We start from the raw sequence: 19226 nt of genomic DNA on the forward strand, positions 1-19226 counted from the left end.
TAGAAGACAGCTAAACCAACCAATATGGAAATGATCGAATATGTTATGACACTGTCATATGAAATTTTATGTAACTATTGAAATCATTCATTTCAATCACTTTAGTGACTTGTTAAGATGCATGTTGGCTACTGGAAGTAAAAAAGTCAGGGTTCAAAGTTTGTAAATGGTTCATCCTTGCTGGAAGAAGCATCACTGGCCTTGAGCTCTTCCTTCCTGCTTTGTGTTTGCAGTTAAAGGCCTCATTGCTCAGCTTCCTTATTGCTTTGGAATGTAAGCATAAATAAGTTCTTTCTTCTATAAGTCCCCTTGGTCTTAGTATTTTATCACAGCAAGTGAAAAATGACTAACACAGAGGGCTTCATTTTTTTAGCCCAGGCTGACCTGCAGCTCACGATGTAGATCAGGTTGGCCTTCGACTTACCAAATTCCTGCTTCTACCTCCAGAGTACTAGAATTCCAGGCGTGCATCACCATACTGGTCTATGGAATAGTATTATTTTTAGATTTATTTATTTGTTGTTTATTATTTATGTGTATCAGTGTTTTGCCTGCATGAACATATATGTACCCTGTGCATGCCTAGTGCCCATGGAAGTCAGAAGAGGGCATGGAACTGGAGTTATGGACAGCATAACTGGGTGGATGAACCTGGGTCGTACACGAGAGCAACGAGGGCCCATAACAGCTGAGCTGTCTATCCCCTCAGTCCATTATTTCTGAGGCTGGCCACTCCTGAGGGAGGTGACCCTATGTTTGCTAAGAGCTAGCCTTGCAACATACTGCTCTGTTAGTTTGGATCCTGGCCCTGCTTTGACACTACGAGGATGAAGACCTTAGACAAATCATTGTTTCTCGGGGCGTGTGAGTGTGTGTGTGTGTGTGTGTAGTTTATAAAAACCCAGTGTCTGGATCAGAGGATTTCTAGGGGCAGATGGTCATTCTGACACACTCATGAAGCCAATGTGCTCATTGTGAATAAGGCTCTACTGTATGTAGATTCTTATCCAAAGCCCAAGGAATGACTCGCTAATGGCAGAATCCACCTCAGGCAGCGTCACCACACGCGTGAACACCCACCTAACAGCTTTCTCCACACACTGACACACGAGAGGAAGGAAGGCGAGCTCCTGAGTCTGGAGGCTCCTTCCTCATCCTGCCTCCTCCCCATGTCCAAGCTGTCTATGTAGTCTGCTTACTTCCATCTCCCCCCCACCTCCTTCCTGTGGCTGAGCGGGGCTTATGTCACCGGGGTTCCCTGGTAGCTGATGGAGCAGTCACCACAGACTGGGGAAGGCAGGAGCAGTGACTCATGCTGAAGGTTGAGTGAATCAGACAGGGTGGGCCAGGGCAGGGGCTTCCCTCCTAGGAAGTGCAGCAGCTGCACTGGGGAGAAAGGACCAACCTTGTCCCCTTCAGAGAACTCACCGACAATCCCATTTTCCCAAGAAAAGGCCCTGTCAAAGCCTCCAAGAAGGAGCTGGCTCAGGATCAACCTTTCACAGCCTTTCCTAGAAACAAGTGTGCTCAAAATGCCTTGGGCTGTGAGGCCTTCAGTTAAGTGTTAATGGCTTGAAAGTTCAGTTTCCTGGAAAACATAGTCTTTGCCTCCTGGAGTTGGGATACTGCAAATGAAGCCTAACACTACTATTGAACCTAGAATGGAAACCCTGTTGCCTTTGGATTCAAAACCTAGGAAGCGTTTGCCTGGTAACACAATACCGTGGCCCCTGCCAGGTCTCCTGGCTTTAATGGTGAGGTGAAGGCGTATGTCTCTTACAGAGCCACAGAGGACCCTAGGGTAGGTTGAGAGCCCGCTTGAAGGGTATCACATTCTCTCCATGCCAGCAGCTCCCATTCTCATTCCTCCTAGGCACCCCAGGGTCTTTCTCCTGCCGAGTGTCCCTTCCCCCTGCACAGTAAAGAAGAAATATCAGGGATGCTAAGCCCGTCAGCAATACCCGTAGTTTACTTTTGTTTCAGGTGCTGGCATGGCATAGTAGAACACTGTGTTGATTTTCTCAGGATAGTTTGCTCATCATCAATAATGCCTATTAATTTTGACTTTAAAATATTGCATTAAAGTATGATTTATACGGATGACTGCTAAAATCTTCAGTACTTATTTTTTTTTTTCCAGATGAGAATGGTGTGATGTGAAGTGTGTTATGGGCACAAGGCCCTGTAGACTGTGCCAGCCGCCTTAAATTTGTGATTTTATTGCCCTCCTAGCTCAGTCCCACCCTATCTACACACTCCCCTGTCTGTTTCTTCCGCGCTCAGAGATGGCTCACAAGTCTAGACACCCGTCCAGGGTCATTTACTTGGGCGACCACGGCGGATTGCGCGGGGTGGGGCTTGCAGGCACCTCGCGTGGGAAGGTCGGTGTATAAGTCCCGACCTGGCCAGACTTCCTGCCCGCGGGGCCCAAGGCTCTGGCACTGGATACGCGCCAGGGGGCGTCGCCGGGCGGGAGCGGCTTCCTGGGAGCGGGCGGCTCAGGCGGCGAATCGCGGGGACAGCTCACCTGGACCAGCGACATGGAGGACGGCGTGCTCAAGGAGGGCTTCCTCGTGAAGAGGGTGAGTGCTCTTCGGCCTCGCGCCCGCGTGGCGGTGGGGATTGCGGAGCGGGCGTTGGCTGGACGCATGGGCGAGGCAGGGGAGCGCGCCTGCTGGCCAACCCGCCCGGCCCGCAAAGGCGGATCCAGTTTGGTTACTGTGGCTGGGGCTGGCTCTGGCATGGATCTCTTAAAACAACTTAATTGGGATTGAGGACGAGGCCAGGGTCAGGACCCATGGTTAGTATGCTCAAGGTCCAAGTCCACAGCTACGCAAACATCACACACCTTATTACAGTTTCTTAAGAAGTGTGGGGTGCACGGTGGAGAGAGAGGGTGGTTATAAAGGGTACAGTTGGAAAGAAGGAATGACTTCTAACATTCTGTGGCAGAAGGTTACCTATGGTGGACTGCAATTAAAATGTATTCTGAAATGGCTAAGAGGATTTTGAATGTTTCCGACACCATGAAACAATAATAAATATTTGAGGTAAATAATAAATATGCCGGTTACCCTGATGCGGTTGTTGCATACCATGCCTATGATTGACGTCATGATGTATGTACCCTATGAATATACACAGTCATGTGTCAATTAAAACACATAACAGTTCGATATTGAAATATAAAATACCATGGGCATGCCGTGTAGTTTACAATCTGGGAGGGAGAGAGGCACCCCCTCCCGTGTGTGTGTGTGTGTGTGTGTGTGTGTAGGTGTGTGTGTGTGTGTAGGTAGGTGTGTGTGTGTGTGTGTGTGTGTGTAGGTGTGTGTGTGTGTTTTACCACTTGACTGTCTTGTTTCATCCTTCATCAGTCCTGCAGGATTAGTGATTGGCAGAACAGCTGTTGCTACCATTTATAGATGAGAAGAATGAGTATCAGTAAGATGGGATAGCTTGCCTAGAGTATTAGATGGGACACAGATTCCATCCTTAGTTCATCCCTGTTACCCCGTGGTGAAGAAGCAGGAGTTCAAACAGGGGACACTCTGGGACTCCCAGGATGCCCTAAAATCAAGGCAGAAAATGAATGAAAGAACTTGAAAGAAAAAATTTTAGGGTTCAGCAGTATGACATTTACCTAGCCTGCAGGAAATCTTGGGTTTGACCACTAACACCTAAAAAAATTAGCATTGATGTCGACACTGAACATTTATATTAGTATAACAGCATAGCAAACAGATAAATAAATTCTAGACTGAGCTGTTCTGGGCTTACAGCCTTAGGAAGTGGGGTGATGAGGGTAAAGCGGTTGTCCTCATTGTTTACCCGGCCACAGCAGCTCCAGAGCCCTGAAAGCTCAAGTCCCTTTCCTATTCTGTTTACACGGTGTCTGCCTTGCTTTGCACAGCATGTGATCCAGGAAGACACGGTGTGCTTTGTTCAAAGCTATAAGCAAGGAAGCTGATGTCAGGTCGGTGGTCAGGCTGGTGTCCGTCTGTCCAGAATTCCATGCTCACTTTGTGTCTTTGCCGTTTAAATGCTGAGATGGTTCACCCAGGTCAGAGTGACAGGCTGTGGGAACCTCTGTCTCCCAGGGTGCTGCAGCCTGTGAGGTGACTGAGGTGGTGTGATATGAAGTTGGCTGGTGAAGGCGTGGGATCATCTCCAGGCCAAACCCTTCAGATAGGGCTTTGTGGGCCTCTGCCTACTCCTGGGGTTGCCTACATGACTCCCCACTACCTCTACTATGTAGAGACGGGAGGGCTGAGGCTCAGCACAACACAGAGGAGGATTGCCCTTGTCTTCTGGGAGGCCTGGTCTAGGATGCAGGAGGCCTGGTCTAGGATGCAGGAGGCCTGGTCTAGGATGCAGGAGGCCTGGTCTAGGATGCAGGAGGCCTGGTCTAGGATGCAGGGAGTCGGCGGAGGGCGAAGCTGAAGCACCAATGCCTCCTTCCAGCCTGATCCTGAGAAGTGTGTTCCTGGCCCGAGATCCCCACTATGATCACCACCTGCTCCCACTGCCTCTCAAGTGGCAGCAGCCATCCTTGTGTTGTACCCCCTGGGGAAGCTACAGGGTCGGGGTGGCACTGGGTAGTTTGGGAGGGTTCTCAGCTCTGGGATGGGGAACGAGAGAGTAGAGCAGCCATCTCCTGGGAGGCTTAGCTGGAGGCAAGCAAGGGCATGATGGATTTGGCTCCTAATCCTGCCCAGACAAGAAAGAACCAAACTCTAGGCAAAACACAGGGCAGTTGCCAGACCTGGCTCTCAGGGGGAGGAGCTGCGGGGTGGGGGTGCGGGTGGGGGTGGAGGAATATGGCTCTGTGGTGAGGAGAGTTGAAATGGAGGCGCTACTGCCAGGCTTGAGCAACGTGCTGGCCTGAGACATCACTGGAGGGCTCCAGGACTCTAGCTCAGGGAAATACAGTAAGAACTTTATCAGTTTTTTTTTTTTTTGAGGCAGGGTCTTATATAGCCCACTGTAGCCTCAAACTCTCTATGTATTTAAGGACGACCTTGAACTCCTTAATCTGTCGGCCTCCACCTCCCAAGTACTGTTTTATAGGCATGTGCATCAGGTCCAGTTTATTTGGTGCTGAGGATTCAATCCAGCTTGGCGAGCCCTCTATCTACTGAACTACATCTCAGCCCAACATAATATTTTGTATGTATAAAATATTCTAGAAGCCTGGTGTAGTGATATATTTCAGCACTTGGGAGGTGGAGGGAGGAGGATCCTTGGTTGGAGATTAGCCTATGCTACATAGGGAAACCCTTTCTCAAATAAACACATAACACAACCAATCAACCAAACACCCCTGGAAGCCGCTCACACATCTCCTGAGATAAATGATTAATTAAACCATTGTTAAACAGGTGTATAAAAATGCTTGTGGTATTACATCTACTTCTTCTTTTTTCAAGACAGGGTTTCTCTATGTAACCTTGGCTATCCTGGAATTAGCTCTATAGACCAGGCTGGCCTTGAACTAACTCCCAGAGATCTGCCTGCCTCTGTCTCTGGAGTGCTGGGATTAACAGCTACCAGGCCTGGCTGTTAAAGTTAGGGAGGACAGTATCTCCAGCTGTTACGTTCTGTGCTTCTTTAGTACATTCCTGAGCTGCCCATCTCATCGGGCTCCTCCTTTCCCCTAAAGGAACTGGCCTGTGCCCCAGTCAGTGGCTTACAGACAAGAGGCCTGAAGAGAGAGACTTCTCCGTGCATGGGAACCAGTGCCTAGGTGGAGGGGTGGGGGCTGGGTTTATTTGGACTAGACTCACTTTGCCGGTGTGCACCATGACTTACCTGTGGTTGATCTTTAGAGGAGGAACACTGGGTGGTTTCCTTCAAGGTGTGAGGAACCTCCTGGTGAGGTCCCCACTGCTGTCTCATTGTTTTGCTCACTTGTTCCAGCACACAGTGGTCAGAATGATTGTTTTGTTGAGGCAGGGTCTCACTGAGTAGCCTCAAACTTGTGATCCTCCTGCCTCAGGTGTAATTACAGATTAGTGTGCCACTAAGCCTGACCAGAGTGAGTGACTGACTGATTGATTGACTGATTTTTGAGGCAGACTCTAGTCCAGGCTGGCTTTGAACTCACTATGTAGCTGAGGATGGCTTTGAACTTCTGATCCTTTTTCCTCCACCCCTAGAGTTCAGGCTTAAGTCACCAGGCCTAGCTTATGTGGTGAGGGCTTCATTTTTGTTAGGCAAGTGTGGCCCCTGCACCATGGGAAGGTTCCTGAGTCGGGCAAGGGGCTGGAGATTGAGACACACACACACACACACACACACACACAGAGAGAGAGAGAGAGAGAGAGAGAGAGAGAGAGAGAGAGACAGAGAGAGAGAGACAGAGAGAGAGAGAGAGAGAGAGACAGAGAGATATCAAACTTGAAACAAGAATGAAAAATTTATTGTGTTCCAGGGCAGCTTATATAGGGCTCTCCTTGACTAATGGCCATGCCCCAGCTCTTGGAATTTTTCAGCAGCAAGCCCACCAGAAACCACTCCCTTGCCATCAGGAACTCATGAGGGTCTTGTGCCCAGAGCAGCTGCAAATACAGGAAAACAAGCTGTTTACCCCAGCAGGCAAAGGGTCATAGAAAATTCAGGGTCTGAGGGTCTGCAGTCCCCAACAGGCAAGCACATTCCCAGCTGGGTTACATCCCCAACTCCAGAGGGATCTTTTTTAACATAAGACCCCAAACTTGTTCTGCTTCTGCTTGAAGTTCCTCATGGTCTGAAGATCAAACTGTGACATAGAAGGGAAACCTCTGCCTACCAGGAACCCATCCCTTCCCCACAAGTTGGTGCCCAAGTCATGTAGAGCCACACAGATGCTCTTAAAGAGGAAGTGCTGCAATGGTTTTGGTGCTGAGACTCAAGCCTGAGACCTCACAGAGACTAGGCAAGGGCTCCACTGCCTGGCTGCATCCCAAGCCCAAGGGTGGTTTGTGCTTTGTGCTCATTCTTGCCTGCCTTCCTTATCTGACCAATTTAAATAGCTCATCGAGATTTTTTGCTTATTTGAATTTAAAATTATTTTACTGTAATAAAAATAATATATCATTTTCTGGTTATTATAATATACACATACAATCTCAGAACTCAGATCGTGAGGCCGGAGGATCATAGGTCCAAATCCAGTCTGGGCAAGACTCTGCTGTCCTTAAAAACAAAAACAAAATGTTTTAGGATCTGCAATTTAGGATGTCAGGATGGTCTAAGGATCTACAATTTAATGGTGAAGTGCTTGCCTAGCATTTTTGAGACTCTGGTTTGATTTCCACCATCACAAAACCACAGAGAATCATTTATAATAATTTTAGAATTATATTACTGGGGGATGGAGATATAATAAGTTCACAGAATACTCACCTTGCACACACGATGCCTTGGGTTCAGTCCCTAGCTACATACACATGCACACACACTAAACTTTTTTTTTATTTATCTATTTTTTTTAATTTTCTTTTTAAATTTTTATTTATTTTTGACGGCAGGGACCTGGCTGGCCTGGGACTCTCTATGTAGACCAGGCTGGTTTTAAACTCACAGAGATTTGCCTGTCTGCTTCAGGAGTGCTGGAATTAAAGCTGTGTACTACCTTGTCTGAGGCAGGAGAATCATGAGTTCCAGGCCAGCCTGGGTTACATAGTTAGACCTTTCTACATGCACACATAATACCCTGTCTAAATGCATGCATACATACATGGTTATTTGCATACAGACAGTCATGGTAAAGGGAAGGCTGGAAGATATTAACAATGGCTGTCTTGTACTAAAAGAATTAAAGGTGAGTGATTTTTCTTTATATTTTGCAGTTTCTCTCAAACTTTATGAACTGGTTCTGGGATGTATAACTCGAAAGCAAAACACTTGTCTCACATGCCAGAGGGCCTGGCTTTGATCTCCACCCCTGGTTGGGGAGATTTATAGACAAGCAAAGGTCAATAGGAAATAAAAGGCCAAGGTCAAAGGCTTTTGCCTCCAACTCAGAAGAGATGAGCAAAGGAGAGCCCAGTGCGATTCCTGATCCCTTCGTCACTGTACATTGTCTCTCAGCCCACACTGCTTGCCGGAGCCATGGGCTTCCTCTCCCTAGCACAATATCCTCCCTTGCATCACCTCACCACCGGGCTTTCCTGTCTGTCTGTCTGTCTGTCTGTCCGTCCATAGGGCCACATTGTCCCCAACTGGAAGGCACGATGGTTTATCCTTCGGCAGAACACACTCCTGTATTACAAGCTAGAAGGTGGCCGGCGAGTGACCCCACCCAAGGGAAGGATCCTTCTCGATGGCTGCACCATCACCTGCCCCTGCTTGGAGTATGAAAACCGGCCGGTACGTGAGCATCCTCATGCCCGGTCCCATTCTAGCCACCTTGCCCCTTGGCTGTCATGAAATGATTTGGGTTCAAACCCTGGCTATCTCATGAACCAGGGCAAGTAGTTAAGCCGCTTTTAGCTCTCATTCGTCCTGGAGCAGAATGTTCCATCCTGGGTGGGGTTCTCTGAGAATGCCGACCAAGGGCTGAGCACGCAGCAGAGGGCAAGTCTTTCGGGAAGGAATCGAAACTGTGTCACATGAAGAAAAAGTGGATGGCTTGGCGATGCTTGAACCGGAGACAGGGACGGAAGGGGCTTTGCTGGCAGTCCTCCAGGGTAGCTGGCAGTGTCTTTGGAGATGCTGCAGCTCCATGAGGTTCCTGAGATAACCTGGGCACTCCTAGCCAAGGGGCAGAGCTGCGTTTTGTGTCCAGCTCCATCTGACCGCAGAGCACGGGAGTTCCCCTCTTTGGAGAGGGCTTGTGATAGGAAGTGAGGCTGTGGGTCTGGAGGGATGAGTCAGAGTCACAGTGTTGGGGTGCACTCTGCATTAACCTGTGCAGAAGGGAAAGGCTGCTCTAGGGGGCCATGAGTTCTTTGTCTCGGATCTCAGATGTATCCCAATCAATCTGTACAGCCCACCTGCTGAGTGTGGGTAGGGTTGGGCACCAGGCATCGCTGGATACATGGCCTCCGGGATCCTCCCTGGCCCTGTCATTCCTGCTGCCAGCATTCCCTTGCCCGGTTCTCCTCTGAGAATCGGTCTGTCTGGTTGTCTCTTCCCACAGCTTCTCATTAAACTGAAGACCCGAACGTCCACTGAGTACTTCCTGGAGGCCTGTTCTCGAGAGGAGAGGGACTCCTGGGCCTTTGAGATAACAGGCGCTATCCACGCAGGGCAGCCGGGGAAGGTCCAGCAACTCCACATCCAGAAAAACTCCTTCAAGTTGCCCCCCCACATCAGCCTTCAGTGAGTGCTCCACCTGCCTGCCCCGACTCTGTCTGGCATCCCTGCAGCCTCTCCTGTCCATTTAGTGGGGGAGGGGGACCCTATGGTACCACACGGGCTTGGCTAGTCCACTGTTGTGCTTCAGAGCCAGCAGTTTTCTTTGTCCTGGTTATGCTGGATTGACTGCTTAGAATGTGCCTTATTTAGCTCCGCTCTCTTATGTAACCTTTTAGGGCCTCTACCAAGTCATAATCCCTTAATGAATGAAGTAGAGACCACCATTCCATTGTAGGCAGAGTGCTTAGGATTATGTGACAGGTCTCACTGGCAATTCAGTGGTAGGTAATGGCTGCCTTATTGTTTAGAGGGATTCCTCATTCAACCATCTAAGAAATCATGGAGTACATCACAAGCATGTACAATTCTTTTTTTTTAAATTAATTAATTATTTATTTATTGTGTATACAATATTCTGTCTGTGTGTATGACTGCAGGCCAGAAGAGGGCACCAGACCCCGTTACAGATGGTTGTGAGCCACCATGTGGTTGCTGGGAATTGAACTCAGGACCTTTGGAAGAGCAGGCAATGCTCTTAACCTCTGAGCCATCTCTCCAGCCCCAACATGTACAATTCTTATGTGTCAATTTTATAAAGAAAAAAGAGGCGGTTATTGAGTGCCTGTTGAATGTCATGCCAGGTGCTCAGCAGAGGTAAGCGGTAATAAACAAGGTCTCAAAGGCCTTCCACCCCAGGGACACACATAGAGAAGACCTTTCACTGGTGGTGGCAGTTGTCACATCTGCCAAGGGAAAGCCAGTCAGCGGTGTTGGTGATACCGTACCACAGAGATGTATGACAGGCGTTTCCATCGTGGTGATGCCCCATAGCCTCCCAAGCAGCCTCCCTGTTACGGCCATCCTAGATGGGATACGAGTCTGTTCCTGAACTCATGGAACTCCACACCAGTCTCTGAAGCGCAGTGTGCACACACCCGTGGGTCCACATAGCTGCTAAGCCAGGGTGGGTACAGGGAGGTGCAGCCGAGAAGGTAGAGTCAGAAAGGAAAGCTATGAAGGAGAAGCTGCAGGAGTTCAGGTGCAGATCACAGGGAGCTGTGAGGGCCCCTGGGTTTTAAACAGTCACAGCTGTTTAGCTTTAGGTCAGCAGCAACGGTTGCCCAGGGTGGAATTATTTGAACGTTTAGACGACTAAGAAGAGGAGCACTTGAAGGTCATGTCTATTAGATTTTGATTGATAAGCAAAGCCTGTCTCTGTGGTGTGTGTCATTCCCTTGCTTTGTCTCATGAACAGATAGCATGATTTATAGCATGATTCCTGTCCCCCGCCCTCTCTATCCCCACCGTCACAGACAGTGTGCGTGTGACCAGGGTCTTGTCTTTTGTCTTCTTGCTGTGTAGTCGAATTGTGGACAAGCTTCACGACAGCAGCAGTGGAATCCGGCCGTGTCCCAACATGGAGCAGGGAAGCACGTACAAAAAGACCTTCCTAGGTGAGCTTGCCTGTCCCATGGCCAGGATGGAGATCTGGGACATAGTGACTGGGTGCTTATCCGACTGCTGGACCAGTTTATAACGGGGACCGAGCTGCCTGCGAAGAAACGGGATAGGCTGTGAGGGCCACCCGTGGGTTTGGCTACAGCTCTGAGCATTGGCTGTGACCCTCAGGCTGCTTTGTGGTAGAACCTGAGACTTCCCAGGAGGGTAAAGTCGGTGAGGTAGCTCACCGAGCCCCTGAGTAGGCTAAGGTAGAGCTGACCCACGATCTGACAGGTTTGTCCTTGTCCTGACACAGGCTCCTCCTTGGTGGACTGGCTCATCTCCAGCAACTTTGCAGCCAGCCGTCTGGAGGGGGTGACCCTGGCCTCCATGCTTATGGAAGAGAACTTCCTCAGGCCAGTTGGGGTCCGGAGCATGGGAGCTATTCGTTCCGGGGATCTGGCTGAGCAGTTTCTGGATGACTCCACAGCCCTGTACACTTTTGTAAGTTAAAGGTTAGGCTTTCCTTGCTGTGAGGGGAGAGGGGAGGAAGTGGCAACTCCCACAGTTGGGAGTCTGGAGCCAGAGGGAAGGCCCAGGGTATGGGGAAAAAGGGGCTTCTGTGTTGAGGAATCCTCTTTGCAGTTGCAGCCGCCATGGCCTGGGTTTGGGGTTCATTTGTCACAAGCCCTTGTCTTCCCCTTCCCACCAGGCTGAAAGCTACAAGAAGAAGGTCAGCTCCAAGGAGGAGATCAGTCTCAGCACCATGGAGTTAAGTGGCATAGTGGTCAAGCAAGGCTACCTATCCAAGCAGGTACGGCTGCCCTTGGGCCAGAGGAAATGTAGAGCTGTCACACTTGAAGGAGGCAGGAAAGAGCCCAGAGGGAGGCAGGAGCTGAGGATGCTGGAGTATCTTCTTTATTAGTGGGCTCCACAAAACAGGGTGGTTCCCCCCCACCCCCAGCCGCAAGAGGCAAGTGAAGGACCCACACATGCTCATTCTCACCTACATGTGCCAGACCCAAGAACTGTTTAGAAAAAATGTACACACAAGTAATTGTCACATTAAAAAGCAACTTCTGCCGGGCGCTGGTGGTGCATGCCTTGAACCCTAACACTCAGGAGGCAGGGACAGGAGGATCTCAGTGAGTTCTAGGCCAGCCTGGTCTATTGAGGGAGTTCCAGGATAGCCAGTGCTATCCTGTCAAGAGTGAAAAACGGTGAAAATCAAACATAGAATAAAATAAAATAAAAAGCCCAAATATACATGGAGCTATAGGGTTGCTTTTGGACCAAGTTGACCTTCAGTTGGGTTCAGTGAGGCCTAGGAACAATGTGGGCTGTGAACTGCTGAACCAGTTGCTGTTTGTTCTGTCCTCCTCCTTTAAACTTAGTTAAATATATTTAATATTATTAAAAATATTTTTGTGCATATGGGTGTTTTGTCTGTGCATTTGTGTGTACAGTACTTAGATCAGAAGAGGGATTTGGATCTTCTGGAACTGGTGTTACAGATGGTTGTTAGCGTCCCCTTCAAGGGCAGCAAATGCTCTTCACTGAACAACCATCTCCCCAGCCCCTTCGCCTTCTTGTTTTTCAGAGCTGGGACTTGAACTCAGGGTCTTGTGCTTGCTCGGCTAACAACCCTACCACTGAGCTCCAGTCCCAGCCCTTTAGTGCTTCCCTTCCAGAGTGTTGGGGTGACGTGTCCCTTTCCCTTCAGTGCTAACTCTTAGCTCTCTGTCAACTAGTGTGTTATTATGACCACGGTGCTGCTAAGCAGGGATGGCGTTACTGTGATCCCTGAGTCTCTTGCAGACTGTCCTTGGGATGTAGTCCCATTGGAGCAGGCTGGCTTGCCGGGGCTTTGTCAGATGGATGCAGGGAAGAGGGAAGGAAATGTAGAGCTTGAGCCCTTTCTTTCCCACAGGGGCACAAGAGGAAAAACTGGAAGGTGCGCCGATTTGTTCTGAGGAAGGATCCAGCTTTCCTGCACTACTATGACCCTTCTAAAGTGAGTGACCCCTGTCCCTTGGGACTGTGCTGCTTCCGGAGTCTGTGCAGACTGGGCAGCGGCTGTGTGTCCTCTCCCGCATCGCACCATGGTTCCTTGCCGTCCATACCTCTCTGTCAGAGTTGTCTGCTCTGTGTGTGGTCTTCTGTACCCACTTGCCATGAGGACCTTCATTCTTTTACTTTCCCCAGAGCCTGCTTTGCGGGGAGAGGGAGACTCCTAAGTGGTGCTCCCATCCTCTTCATCCAGCTGGCCTACAAATCCTGCCTCCCTCAACTTCTTGTTTTCACCTTTGAAATTTTCTTTTTATTGTATTTAATTTATACATTACTTTTTGAGTCTGGAATTGTTGCTCCATGTTTCTCATAAATATCACCTCACTATCTCGTGCTGAGTTTTTCTAATCAAAAGAAAAATGATGCTCTAGTCAGGGAGTTCAGCCTTGACTGATAGGAGTTTCAGTCAGGACCCCTTAGCCTAATGGAGGAACCCTCTCAATTCCCCGCAGAGCACAATGTGTGCTAAGGCCTAGGAAGAGGGATAGGAGGAGAGCTGACTGAGGGACCAAACTCTTGGGCCTCCAGAAGGCACCCATTGATCTGTAAGTCCTAGTACTGTTGTTACCATGGCTGTCTCCAATCCTTTTTTTTTTTTTTTTTTTTGATTTTATTTTTAAAGCTAGCATAGCATGTAGCCTTGGCTGGTCTCAAACTCGTTGTGTAGCCAAGATGAACTTGAATGCTCGGATTACAGGCATGTGCCATCTTTCCAGATTGAACCCAAAACTCTGTGTAGGCTAAACAGGGATGCTAACAACTGAGCTACATCTCCAGCCACATTAAGCCTTTTTGAAACTTGGAAAATATCAACAAATGTATAAGCTTTTAACTCTTAATCTAGAGTCAACTGCTTTGTGCTCTTGGTGAGTCCAGGGCCTTTTGCTATTAATCTGCTCTAAGACTTTGCTATTACCCTTCTTATTGCTGGGTTAAATCTATCCCAGTACCCAGGACCTGCTTCTCAAGGCCAAATCAGTCTCCCCTTGAAACTGCCTGCTGTAGATGCCTGCAGTGCTGGGCCCCTTCTTGAGGTTTTCCTCCTCTGGTATCTAAGTCAACACTTCTTCATTGTTATTTAACTGCTTTAGCTTTTGTTTTCTGGAGTCACCCATTCAGTACTGATTATTAACAGAGGGGCCCAAGGGCCGAGGCTTCTGGTGTGCAAAGTTGCTCTTTAACCATCCAGATACCATAAACCTGTCTTGCTTCATGCCGAGCACATAATTAGAGACTTACATAGCAATGTCCAATGTGCAGGAATACCCGTCATTACTGTATATTGTTGACAAAGGTTAAAGAAGCCAGGGCATGCTTCTGGTGGAAGGTCGGATGAGACTGTTGCTCAGTTCTGCCAGACCTTAGTGCACTGCTGCTACGACCAGGCCCCAAATGCCTCACTGTTCCCAAGTTCAGCCACATCTATTACAGACAATTTGAAGAGCCTTTAGCAGTGGCCTGGCAGGTCAGGCGTAGGGGAAGATGTGTTTTCTTTTTCTGTGTTCATGGAATTACTAATCAGTCTCTCCTCCACAGGAAGAGAACAGGCCGGTAGGTGGGTTTTCTCTTCGAGGATCCCTTGTGTCTGCTCTGGAGGATAATGGTGTTCCTACTGGTAAGGAACAACTTCAGCTCTGGCTTGAAGACCTCTGGGGCCTCCATAAGCCTGTCATTAATACCCCTGGGGAGGTGGTGAGGGCCTGAGCTCTGAGAATCAAGTGGGTCTTTCCTCAGTGAGACAATGATGTGATCTTTGAAGTCCATTTTAGAAACAAAGGAAAATGCTATATGGGATGTTGTGTTTTAATACAACTGAACAATCCTTATTTTTTATATTCTTTCCTAGTTTCTGTGCTGATGGCCCATAAGCTTCCATCTAAGTTGCAGCTAAGGGCCACAGTTTTTTTGTTTCATTTCTTAATGTTTTTTTAAAGTTTTATTTATTATGTATACAGTATTCTGCCTGCAGGTCAGAAGAGGGCACCGGATCTCACTATAGATGATTGTGAGCCACCATGTGGTTGCTGGGAACTGAACTCAGGTCCTCAGGAAGAACAGCCATTGCTCTTAACCCCTGAGCCATCTCTCCACCCCCATGCTTTCATTTTCTATCCACAATAATTTTACAGTCTCCAGCTATGATAGGAAGGTAGTATCATTTCTATCTTGTGGATGTAGAAATAGACACAAAGTCAATTCTAAGCAAACATGAAATTCTGTGCCTCTTTTAACATAAATAGGCGATTTTTTGATGTGAATGAAACTGTAGGTCTCTGGGTAGTATGGGCAAGCAAGCAAGCTGCAAATGTCCAGAATAAGCACTGGTAGGCTTTACGGTTGTAGGGAGTGGAAATACTTTAGTGTTTTTGTCTTAGTTGATGCTCAGCTTCTTTAAGCTAGAAGCTGACATGAATGTTTAATACTTTTCTCCTGTGTAGGAGTTAAAGGGAATGTCCAAGGAAATCTCTTCAAAGTGATTACGAAGGACGACACACATTATTATATCCAGGCCAGCAGCAAGGCTGAGCGAGCAGAGTGGATTGAAGCTATCAAGAAGCTAACATGACCTACGGGAACAAGACCAGGGTTCCTGTTCATTCTTATCAGCCGATACAGATGGGATTTCATGGAGAACTGGAGTACAAGACTGGGCTTGGGATATGGCTCAGTGGTAGAGGACCTGCCTAGGCAATCTGGAAGTGTTTAACATTATCCCTTTTGTACTGCTTTGGAGCGAGACTACTCAAGATGGTTCCTTAGATGATACTGGTGGAGTGACTTCCCTCCGTCTTCCTGTCAACGACTTGAAAAGCTGGAACAACTCTTAGGCAGCTGAAGGACAGAAATCTGTCTTGCAAGGCAGTGGTGGGGTACACCTTTAATTCCAGCACTTGGGAGGCAGAGACGGGTGGATCTCTTTGAGTTCGAGCCCAGCTTGGTCTACACAGAGAAGTCATCTCAAGAAACCACAAACACAAAAAATTTGTGTCTTTGGGGACCATAGTAGTATGTATCTCTTTGTTGGAACACTAACTCGGACTTTGCTGTATTAAATACTCTAGTCTCAAGATACTTTTCCTAAGTGATTTCAACAATTCACATTTCTGGAATTAATAAAGATTGACATTTGTTTCTATAGTTCTTATACAGTTCTATGATCCCCACAGATTTACTCCCTGTAAGGCCCTATGTATTACAGAAACTGGTTATGGAAAAACGTCAAGCAACCTGTCACTATGATGACATATCTCACAGTGGGGATGCTGGCAGACTGTTTACATGTTCACAGGATACTGTTTGCTTTGCAGAATAAGACAGCAAATATACAAGTCACAGACTCCTGAAAAAATTTGTCAAAAAAAAAAGACAGAAATACAGGTTTTTCTGTACAAAATGACATTTAGAAAGATGTGGATCAGGAGCCCTCTGAACAACAAAGATACAAAGGGCAAAGTTAAATCAAGGGCTAAGACTGGTCTAAAGATGAAATTAACTGAAATAAGTGAAGAAATTTGGAAGGTTAACCTGAAGTGAAAAGTCTTTATCATAGTGTTTTTATAAACATTTTTATTAACTTTATACAGTAATCTGGCACAAGTCATGGCCAGCATTCTTGCCAAGGACAATGGTGTAGACTTTGATAAAAATACATAACTTACATTTACTTAAGGGGAATGAATATTTCTAAAGTGCCTAAGTAAAAACTTCTCTCAAAATAGATTTCCTTTTAATGTCTGGAATACCTGACCCTGAATAGTCAGGAATTCCAAGAGTATGTTTTTTTTCCCTTTATCCTTACTTGTAAGAGACTGCCTTTTCAGATACCATTTTTTCGTTTGGCATTTTTACAGGTTTATGTACCCAGTTACTTTTAGGATATTGACAATTGCATATCTGAATTAAGTTGCATTTGGTTTGATATTTTCCTACCTCCAAACTGACACAGCCATACCTCCTGGGACTAAGGGTGGGACAAGGATTCTCAAGGGTTCTAAAACAGGTAAAGAAGTTTCAGACAAAGCAGTAAAGCTGGCAAGGTACCAGAACATTTATCCCTACTCACATTAATAGCTCTTGATGGAAAAGGAAGAAACTAGGACACCAATGGCTGGTGCACACAGCAGAATGTGCTGCTACTCAGCGGCACAGAGACTGACGCAGCTCATTAAGAACTTGAACATCTTCAAAAACAAAACACAGCCAGGCGGTGGTGGTGCATGCCTTTAATCCCAGCACTCAGGAGGCAGAGGCAGGTGGATCTTTCTGAGTTCGAGGCCAGCCTGGTCTACAGAGCTAGTTCCAGGACAGGCTCCAAAGCTACAGAGAAACCCTGTGTCTCAAAGTACCAACAAAACAAAACAAAGCAAAACCACCCCAAGCTTTAACATATTCATGAGAATTGGTATGTTTGACTATAAAACTGATATAAAAGCAGTTTCAACATTTAATTTTTTTAGTCCATTTCAAATAAAGTAGGAAACAAAACACTGCTCATTTTGTTGTATGGATTAATGACTGTAATCCGAGGCAGAAGAGGGAAAACAGAACTGTTAGCATTGTTAATGAGAAGGCTTTGGTGGGAAAACCAAGACATGCTAAGTTATTCTATTCGTTGTCCATTCTGTTGTCTTCCATGGCTGAGTATTCTGGACCTCATGGATCTCAGTTCTCACCACAATGTTAGTGAAGGACTGATCTTTACTCTGGCTAGGGCCACCATTTACACAACTGTGTTCATCAAGAAAGTCTAGATGGGATAAAAATCATCATGGAACCCCAGCTATTTTTAATTTTTGGTTCTGAGACAGGGTTTCTCTGTGTAGCCTGTCTGTTCTAGAACTGCTCTGTAGACCAGGCTGACCTAGGTGCTACCATGTCTGGCTTCAACTGTTTTTTTTTAATATAAAGATTTTTCAGTAAACAATTACCAGGAAAAGGGCACTTGTTATATTTGATAATGTATTTTTTTTCTTTTCTGATAATGGGGACTGATCCCATGCTAGGCACAGACTAGGCTAACAACTATATTCTTAAATCCTTAGAGCAGTTGCCCAAACTGGTCTCTAACTTGTAGTGTTCCCGTGTTTCTGGAACAGCTGGGGTTATAGTTGTTATTGCAGCTTTGATAATATACCTCCATGTTTTGCTTTGTAAGCTTGAATTTTTTTTTTTTTTTGGAAATAGGGTGTCAGTCACTATGTAGTCTTAGATGGCCTGTAACTTGATATACAAACCAGCTAGGCCTTCAACTCAAATCTGCCTGCTAGGATTAGGATTAAAAGCGTACACTACCATACCTAGTCCTAAACTTGTTTCTTGATGCTTTTAGACCAGTGGTTCTCAACCTGTGGGTTGCGATCCTTTTGGGGGTTGAATGACCTTTTCACAGGGGTTGCCTAAGACCATCGAAAACCAGAGATATTTTCAATAAGATTCATAACAGTAGCAAAATTACAGTTATGAAGTAGCAATGAAAGTAATAACAACCAGCAACATGGCATGCCAACTGGCGAGCACTATTCCTTAGAAATGGGTCATCTGAGGTTAGACCATTAGATTAAAAAGCTGAAAAAACTCTCCTAAGTGGCAAAGTATCCCCCCAACACTAATTTCCAATCCTCTTGAGACACAGGGCTAGCAATGGTTGCCAAGGCTGATCAACAATTCTGGGCTCAAGGAATCTTTCCACCTCAGCCTTCCAAGTACTAGAGGATATGCTACCATGCCCAACTCTAGAACCCTTACTACTCAATCTAGTGCTAGACTGACTAGGCTTTTAAGTTTGCCTAAAGATAATAAATAGTACAAGTATCCTAACACAAGCATGCCAAACTAAATAATTTTCTACATTTTGACGACAGTAGCTATAGCTTCATATGTGTTACTAGTCTGTGAAGATAAAAAAGGAACATTAAAAAATTTCATAACAGTAGCAAAATTATAGTTATGAAGTAGCAATGAAAACAGTAACAACCAGCAACATGGCATGCCAACTGGCGAGCACTATTCCTTGGAAATGGGTCTTCTGAGGTTAGACCATAAGATTAAAAAGCTAATAGACTACTATGCTAAACAAAGAAAAACTCTCTCTCTCTTTCTAAAGATCTAAGTAGTACCTACCAGATAAAGAGGAAATGTCCCCTTCAGTTGGGCGATGCTGCTCAGAGTAACTACATCAAAGCAGCAGAGCTTTATAAAGACCCTTAGATTTATAACTTTAAGGGACACAGTTTAGTATACACAAAAGGGACTGATGACTTCTCTTATCCAAGTTGTCACTGGTCTCAAACAGGTTAACAGGCACATAATTCTTTAATTAAATTTCAAGGTTTTTCTCCACTTGGGATCAAATTCACTACGGTTAAATTTACAAT

The 19226-nt window shown here is 46.6% G+C and overlaps 1 protein-coding gene across 1 annotated transcript; it reads left to right on the forward strand.

The window, feature by feature from the left end:
• Positions 1-2295: 2295 nt before the first annotated feature.
• On the forward strand, positions 2296-15971 carry Plek2 (pleckstrin 2). The gene is made up of 9 exons (XM_041658533.1): positions 2296-2582; positions 8188-8352; positions 9125-9306; positions 10705-10796; positions 11099-11286; positions 11495-11596; positions 12713-12796; positions 14389-14467; positions 15291-15971. The coding sequence occupies exons 1-9, from the start codon at positions 2541-2543 to the stop codon at positions 15416-15418; spliced, it is 1062 nt and encodes a 353-aa protein (XP_041514467.1). The 5' UTR covers positions 2296-2540; the 3' UTR covers positions 15419-15971.
• Positions 15972-19226: the final 3255 nt, after the last annotated feature.

Source organism: Microtus oregoni, unplaced genomic scaffold (assembly GCF_018167655.1).
Source record: "Microtus oregoni isolate MIOR12 unplaced genomic scaffold, Mior012 000009F_ref0000495, whole genome shotgun sequence".
In the NCBI taxonomy this organism is placed as follows: domain Eukaryota; kingdom Metazoa; phylum Chordata; class Mammalia; order Rodentia; family Cricetidae; genus Microtus; species Microtus oregoni.

Coding starts and splice junctions, on each gene's coding strand:
- Plek2 (XM_041658533.1), top strand. CDS start 2,541: ATGGAGGACGGCGTGCTCAAGGAGGGCTTCCTCGTGAAGAGG. Junction 9,307..10,704: donor CCCCCCCACATCAGCCTTCA/GTGAGTGCTCCA, acceptor CTTGCTGTGTAG/TCGAATTGTGGACAAGCTTC. Junction 11,287..11,494: donor CCACAGCCCTGTACACTTTT/GTAAGTTAAAGG, acceptor CCTTCCCACCAG/GCTGAAAGCTACAAGAAGAA.